Source organism: Acomys russatus, chromosome 29 (genome assembly GCF_903995435.1).
Source record: "Acomys russatus chromosome 29, mAcoRus1.1, whole genome shotgun sequence".
NCBI classification, from domain to species: Eukaryota; Metazoa; Chordata; class Mammalia; order Rodentia; family Muridae; genus Acomys; species Acomys russatus.
The window spans coordinates 13,036,577-13,043,994 of NC_067165.1; the positions used below are offsets into that span (position 1 = coordinate 13,036,577).

General features: G+C 50.7%; 1 protein-coding gene and 4 non-coding genes across 5 annotated transcripts; all 5 read left to right on the forward strand.

Moving 5' to 3' along the window:
- The first annotated feature begins 960 nt into the window (after positions 1 to 960).
- Rps8 (ribosomal protein S8) lies at positions 961 to 3,064 on the forward strand. The gene is made up of 6 exons (XM_051172036.1): positions 961 to 1,300; positions 1,363 to 1,469; positions 2,007 to 2,106; positions 2,198 to 2,373; positions 2,568 to 2,697; positions 2,931 to 3,064. The coding sequence occupies exons 1-6, from the start codon at positions 961 to 963 to the stop codon at positions 3,038 to 3,040; spliced, it is 963 nt and encodes a 320-aa protein (XP_051027993.1). The 3' UTR covers positions 3,041 to 3,064.
- On the forward strand, positions 1,184 to 1,262 carry LOC127212078 (small nucleolar RNA SNORD55/SNORD39). The gene has a single exon (XR_007833463.1). It is a non-coding gene; the product is annotated as a small nucleolar RNA SNORD55/SNORD39 (small nucleolar RNA).
- LOC127212086 (small nucleolar RNA SNORD46) lies at positions 1,806 to 1,909 on the forward strand. Its single transcript, XR_007833471.1, has one exon. It is a non-coding gene; the product is annotated as a small nucleolar RNA SNORD46 (small nucleolar RNA).
- Positions 2,417 to 2,485, forward strand: LOC127212085 (small nucleolar RNA SNORD38). Its single transcript, XR_007833470.1, has one exon. It is a non-coding gene; the product is annotated as a small nucleolar RNA SNORD38 (small nucleolar RNA).
- Positions 2,777 to 2,846, forward strand: LOC127212084 (small nucleolar RNA SNORD38). The gene has a single exon (XR_007833469.1). It is a non-coding gene; the product is annotated as a small nucleolar RNA SNORD38 (small nucleolar RNA).
- Positions 3,065 to 7,418: the final 4,354 nt, after the last annotated feature.

The window sequence follows — 7,418 nt, forward strand, 5'->3', positions numbered from 1 at the left end:
TATTTTTTATTTTCTTTTTTGTTCTTGTTTTCTAGACAGGACTTTTTTTTTTTTTTTTTTTTTTTTTTTTTTTTTTGGTTTTTCGAGACAGGGTTTCTCTGTGTACCCCTGGCTGTCCTGGACTCACTTTGTAGACCACGCTGGCCTCGAACTCACAGCGATCCGCCTGCCTCTGCCTCCTGAGTGCTGGGATAAAAGGCATGCGCCACACCCCACAAAGTGTAATTTTAAGTGGTGAACGCCTTAAATTCCGGCGACCAGCAGCTGGAAACTGGAGGATCTAAATTCAAGGTTTTCGAAGCCAGTCTAGGCTGTCTCATTCTCCAAACAACAAAAAGCTTTTTTTTTTTTTTTTTTTGAGACAGGGTCTCTCTTTGTAGCCTTGGCTGTCCTGGACTCGCTTTGTAGACCATGCTGGCCTCGAACTCAGTGATCCGCCTGCCTCTGCCTCCCGAGTGCTGGGATTAAGGGCGTGCGCCACCACGCTCGGCCAAAAATACGTTTTATTTATTTATTTTCATTTTAAAAAATATTTATTTATTTATTTATTTATTATGTTTACAGTTTCATTATAGATGGTTATAAGCCAACATGTGGTTGCTGGGAATTGAACTCACGACCTTTGGAAGAGCAGTCAGTGCTCTTGACCTCTGAGCCCCCAAAAGATTTTTTTTTAAGGAGCAAAATGTAAGCACAACAGCTGGTAAGTGTGCCCTTATTACGTCAGCTTAATGCGCAGGGGCCAGGCCCGCGAGCCCGCCCAAGGTCAAGGGACGTGAGGCGGGGTAGGAACGCATTCACACCCGGCGGCAGGACCCTCTGGAGTGCCCGCGCCGCCGGATCGCACAGGCTCCGCAGGGCCTTCCCCGGCAGCCGGAAGAGACGTAAAGAAGGCGGGGCTGCGTTTTAGAAACCGGACCGTGAGGCTTTGCGCTTCCTCTTTCCAGCCAGCGCCGAGCGATGGGTGAGTGTCGCTGCAGGCTGGGTCGGGCGGGCGCGGGGCGAGCTCCATCCGCCTCCATCCTGCCTCGCAGCCCGGCCCGGAGCGTGGCCGGCCGGAGCGTGGGCCACGAGCACCCGTGGGGAGTGCCGGCCGCGGCCCGGAGGCCCGCCGGGGAATCCCTGCGGGCCCCTTCCCGGGCTCGGGGCTCCGAGCGGCCCAACATGGCTGCCGCGGGCCGCACGCGGATGATGACACCTGGGTGTGCTGCAGACTCCCGACTGCGTCGTGGGGAAGCCAACCTTGGAGAGCTGAGCGTGCGGCCCGCGCGGGGCGGCCTGGCGCGGGGCTCGGGAGCGGGCTGAGTCTCCGGCCCCGGGGGCCCCGGTTGCTCAGCCGTGCGTCCTCGCTCCCGCACACAGGCATCTCCCGGGACAACTGGCACAAGCGCCGCAAGACCGGGGGCAAGAGAAAGCCCTACCACAAGAAGCGGAAGTATGAGCTGGGACGGCCTGCTGCCAACACCAAGGTGCGTGCGGGGGTCGGGGGGTGGTGTCCCCGGGGGAAGTCCCCGCCGTTCCCTGCGGTAGGGCGCCGGGCACGAGCGGCTGCGGCCACCGTAGTAGGCTCTGGTTTATGGCGGGGACTCGGTGTGTTGCACATGTCCACGTGGTGAGTAAAGTCGCCCCGATCCCCGAGCGTAGGGTCTAATGGCGACATGGCTGGGGTCCAGGACTGGAAGGGCGCCTAGGAATGGGCCCCTTTCACATAAGCAGTGCAAGCTTGGGTGTGTTTGACTGGAATCCTTCTGTGTCTGTCTGTGTGTGTGTGTGTGTGGGGGGGTCGGTCTTGACTCTTTGGAGCTAACCAGAGTGATGAAAAAGTATCCTTAGGCGTGGTTATGGCCGTCTTGGTCACCTGTATGCCACTTGCCGATGCAAGGACTTGTCATAGTTACACTGACTGGTGCCTCTGTGCAGTCCAGGCTTCTCTCCTGTCCCCTGCTCTTCTTGATGACCATATTTTGGTCCCCTTGCGTTTTTTTCTCTCCCCCCCCCCCCCCCAGATTGGCCCTCGTCGCATACACACGGTCCGAGTTCGAGGAGGCAATAAGAAGTACCGTGCCCTGCGACTGGACGTGGGCAACTTCTCCTGGGGCTCTGAGTGTGAGTAGGCGGTGCTGGACAGGAAGCTTGGGCCTGGTACCATTGAGCGAGTGCCTCAGCCCCTTGGATTGCGGTTTTCTCTCGTGTGCAGGCTGTACTCGCAAAACACGGATCATTGATGTTGTCTACAACGCGTCCAATAACGAGCTCGTGCGCACCAAGACCCTGGTGAAGAACTGCATCGTGCTCATTGACAGCACCCCGTACCGACAGTGGTACGAGTCCCACTACGCACTGCCCCTGGGCCGCAAGAAGGGGGCCAAGCTGGTGCGTGGTGGTTTCCTGTAGGGGGGGAGGGGTAGGGCTGCCTCCTTGTGATGAAATGCTTGTCCAGTTCTGCTACTGAAGGAATGAGATGAAGGCTTCAGGGCTGAAGAAGGCAGTTGTCAGGATTTGGGGGGGATCCGGGAAGGCTTGGTGACCTTCCTGGTGACCGATCCGTTTGTATTGTCTTTACTCAGACTCCTGAGGAGGAAGAGATTTTAAACAAAAAACGATCAAAGAAAATTCAGAAGAAATACGATGAGAGGAAAAAGAACGCCAAAATCAGCAGCCTTTTGGAGGAACAGTTCCAGCAGGGCAAGCTTCTTGGTGAGATGGCTGCTGTGTTGGGGAGCAGGGCTGGTAAGGGGAACCATGGGGAGAGCAGGCTGTACTGGGGGGGGTGCTGTCCTGGTGATGAGAGCTTTGTCCAGTTCTGCTACTGACTGCTTAGTGCGGATGAAGTGTATCTGAGGAGACAGCCTCACTGGTATCAGAGCGAGGTGGACAGACAGGTCACGAGGCCTCTCTGCTTTTCCTGAGAGCCTCCTATTCCCTTACAGCCTGCATTGCCTCAAGACCAGGCCAGTGCGGCAGAGCGGACGGGTATGTGCTAGAGGGCAAGGAGCTGGAGTTCTACCTGAGGAAGATCAAAGCCCGGAAAGGCAAATGAACCATTCCTAGCTCATGTAATAAAGGTGTTTATTCTATATTTACAGTCTGAATGTTCGGATATAGGGTTTTCCCCCCGCTCCCTGAGCAGAGCTGAGGAAAAGAACTCATCTTTACTGTCGTTTTTGGGATGCTAGCTTATCATGCTTGTGTTGTTGGGCTAGAAAGTCTGTCTGCCTTTCCTTTGTAGACTTGGGTTTTAAGGGGTCCATTAGATTAGTATGTGTGCTAAGCACTCATCTTCATGAGCCTTAAGCACATGGCTGTACCGCTGCCTACGGCTCAGCCATGTAAGGCGGTTCATAGGAAGTCTGGGGATTCGGGCATTGTGTTGAGAATCTTCATGGTAGCACTACCCATAAAAGAATCCTAAGAAACCTAGGAGGTCATAGGGGAACACCTCACAGGACTGTACAGTTGATACTTATGTAAAACTAGATTACAGGATGCAAGGGAGGTTGTCTTCACTGCAGGTTAATAGTCGGGGGTGTCTTGTTTTGAGGCACAGGCCTACTCTTGTAGCCTTGGCTGGCTGGAATTCCATACCGGGCTGGTTTCAGCTCAAGAGAGATCCACTTTCATATATTAGAGGAATATTTTGTTGATTAAGTCACTTAAAAGTGACTTTTAATATACTTCGTCTTTCTCTTCAGCTTGAGTTCTGGTGCCTCATTCATTAATGCTAGTCAGTCATTCTACAGCCCAGTACCATTTGCAGCCCAAGGCCTTTTAGTGTGGGGCACGTGTGTGTAGGTTAGGTTAGAGAGGTGGGCCACTTGTGCCTTATTTTGAAACAGTGAACCGGAGATGCCAGTCCAGCCAGGATTAGCAGCCAGTGAGATCCAGGAACGCTGCTCCGATGCTGGGATTACAGGGGTCCTCTGCTGTGTCTGTCCTTTCGGTGGATACTTGAGGATCTGGATTTAGGCCTTTGTGCTTGCAAAGCAAGCATTTTATTGTCTAATCTGTGTATCTGTACCCGCACCCCCACCCAGTTTCTGTAGCCCTGGCTGTCCTGGACCCACCTTGTAGACCAGGCTGGCCTCAAACTCAAAGGGATCCTCCTGCCCCTGTCTGCTGAGTGCTGGGATTAAGGGTGTGTGCCACCTCCTCCGGCCCAGGTGGATCTCTTAAATTTGAGGCCAGCCTAATCTACAAAATTAGTTGCAGGACAGCAAGGACTACGCAGAAAACAAAACAAAAAAACAACCCAAAACCATTCCTTTGTTGTGTGTGTGGCCTTGTGACTATAGCAGAAGGCCACCTGAAGGAGTCCTGCTAGGTTCCTCTACCTGTGGGACCCAGGGTCTTTGTTTTTTGTTTTGTGCGTGGTGCTGCTGGGAACAGAAGCTGCTGAGTACAAGGCAACTACTTGACCAACTCCGCTAACCCCAGCTCTGGAATACATTTATTTTTTTAATTAAAAATTACTCAGCTGGGCGTACTGACTCACCTGTAATCCCAGCACCCGGGAGGCAGAGGTAGGCAGATCTGAGTTTGAGGGTGACCTGGCTTACAAAGTGAGTCCAGGACAGCCAAGACTACACAGAGAAACCCTGTCTCAAAAACCCAAAAAAAGAAAATTTTGATTTTAATTTGATTTTATGTGTTTTTGCATACATGTATTCTGTTACAAACACTACGATATGGGTGCTGAAAATTGAGCCCTGTCCTCTGGAGGAGCAGCCAGTCTTCTTTTTTTTTTTTTTTTTTTTTTTGTTTTTTCGAGACAGGGTTTTCTCTGTGTAGCCTTGGCCCATCCTGGACTCACTTTGTAGACCAGGCTGGCCTTGAACTCACAGCGATCCGCCTGCCTCTGCCTCCCGAGTGCTGGGATTAAAGGCGTGCGCCACCACGCCCGGCTTAGCAGCCAGTCTTCTTAGCCACCGAGCCCTGGAACACATTTATGAAGAGAAGGAAACAGTATAGACAAACTATTCAATCCTGTCTAGTCAAAGCAGGTACAGAAAGTAGTGAATATGGGGCCAGCCAGAAGGCTCAGCCATGATGGTTCCTCCTGCCAAACCTGAAGTTCAACTTCTGGACTTACATAGTAGGAGAGAATGGACTTGGCAAAATAAAATACTAAATGAGCCGGGCGTGGTGGCGCACGCCTTTAATCCCAGCACTCGGGAGGCAGAGGCAGGCGGATCGCTGTGAGTTCAAAGCCAGCCTGGTCTACAAAGTGAGTCCAGGATGGCCAAGGCTACACAGAGAAACCCTGTCTTGAAAAACCAGAAAAAAAAAAAAAAAAAAAAAAATAAAATAAAAATAAAATACTAAATGTGTGGGTGTGTTGTTAAACAAAACTAAGATTTGAGTTTCATGTAATTTTTTTGCTTTTTGAAATAAGGTTTCTCTGTAGCTTTGGCTGTCCTGGGCTCACTTTGTAGACCAGGCTGGCCTCGAACTCACAGGGATCCACCTGCCTCTGCCTCCGGAGTGCTGGGATTAAAGGCATGCGCCACCACTGTGTTCAGTTTCCAGCATCAGTCTTTCCAGAACTAGACCTGTTTGCTTTTGTAATTTTCTTTTCAGTCTGCTAATTGCTGCTGTGTAAAGGGGACACATGAAATTTTTTGTGATCATACATAGGACCCACCTGTGCATAGAGAACCGACTGGAGCTTCTACTCTTTCAATCAGGACCCTTCACTCCTTTTTCTTGCCTAACATCCCTAGGCAGAATAATGCACTTGTGGGGCTGGAGAGATGGCTCAGTGGTTAAGAGTGCTGCCTGCTCTTCCAAAGGTCCTGAGTTCGATTCCAGCAACCACATGGTGGCTCATCTGTAATGTGATACGGCACCCTCTTCTGGCTTGCAGGAGTACATGCAAGCAGAACACTGTATACATAATAATGAACAAATCTTTTTTAAAAAATGCACTTGTGAATAGAAATAAGAGAAAGTAGCTTTCCTTGAGACAGGCCTCCAGGCACAGGCCTATGGTCTCACCTGCCAAGGAATCTGAGGCTAAAGGATTTCAAGTTCAAGGCTAGCCTGCATAGTTTAGTGAGACTTTAACTATGAGCCAGGTAATAAAGGCTGGTGAGATGGCTCAGTGGGGGAAGATGCCTACGAGCCTAGTGATTTTTGAGTTTAACCACCAGAACCCACCCAGGTAAAGGTGGGAGCAAAGAACCAACTTCACAAAGTTGTCCTCTGACCTCTACACGTGCCACGGGTACCTGTGGTCACTCATATATGCACACACAATTTATTTTTTCTTCCCCCTCATGTTTTTCTAGACAGGGTTTTTCTGTGTAGCCTTGGCTGTCCTGGACTTTGTAGACCAGACTGGCCTTGAACTCCCAGCGGTCCCCCTGTCTCAATCCCCTCCCCCATGTACGTTATATATTTTACCTGCATGTATACTATGTATATGCCTGGTACACAAGGTCGGAAGATGTCATCAGATCGCCTGCAATTGGAGTTACAGACGGCTGTGAGCCACCATGTGTGTTCTGGCAATTGAATCTAGATTTTCTACGAGAGAATGGTCTGAGTTGCTGCACTCTCCAGCCCTGTGCCTGAATGCACAATGCAAGCTCAAGTCCTCATGGTTGCACAGCCAGTTCTTACCTGCTAAACTATCTCTGCAGCCCCCTTTGTGTGTGTGTGGGGGGGTGTGAAGGGCTGGTTCAAGACAGGGTTTATCTGTGTAGCCCTGGTTGTCCTGGAACTCTAGACCAGGCTGGCCTTGAACTCAGTGGTCTGCCTCTGCCTCAGTGTTGGGATTACAGATACAGGCCACCACTGCCCGGCCCAGTCCCTTGGAAATTTCAAATCTGGGTGCAGTGGTGCATGTCTGTGAGTTTGAAGGATAGCCTGGTCTACACAGAGAACCAAAATACATAACATTTCAAAAATAACAAATATTATCTCATAGGTAGCAGAGAGTTGACAGCCCACTCGGATTCTGCAGTTGTGTAACCAGATAGCCACCCTGACTTTAGGCTTCAAAAACTGACCAATTTCCAAATGTGGTCCAAGGAGAGCAGAGAGGGGAACTAACCAGACAGGGCTTACTGGTCACACTAGGGCACTTAGAATTGATCCTTTGTACCAGAGAGGTTACTGAAGAATTCCAAACAGAGGACTAATTCACCATTCCTCTGGATAATAAGGGGTCACTGAGAGCTAGGGGTTCCTGTAGTATTCCAAATGAGAATGTCTGGTTTAGTCTTTGTGATTTTACAGATGGGAGTGGGGGCTTGCTTTAGTACTCTGTCCTTTTTGTTTGTTTTTCCTGAGACAGGGTTTCTCTGTGTAGCCTTGGCTGTCCTGGACTTGCATTGTAGACCAGGCTGGCCTCAAACTGACACCCATCTGCCTCCTGAGTGCTGGGATTAAAGGCTGTGCTACCACTGCCTGGCCTG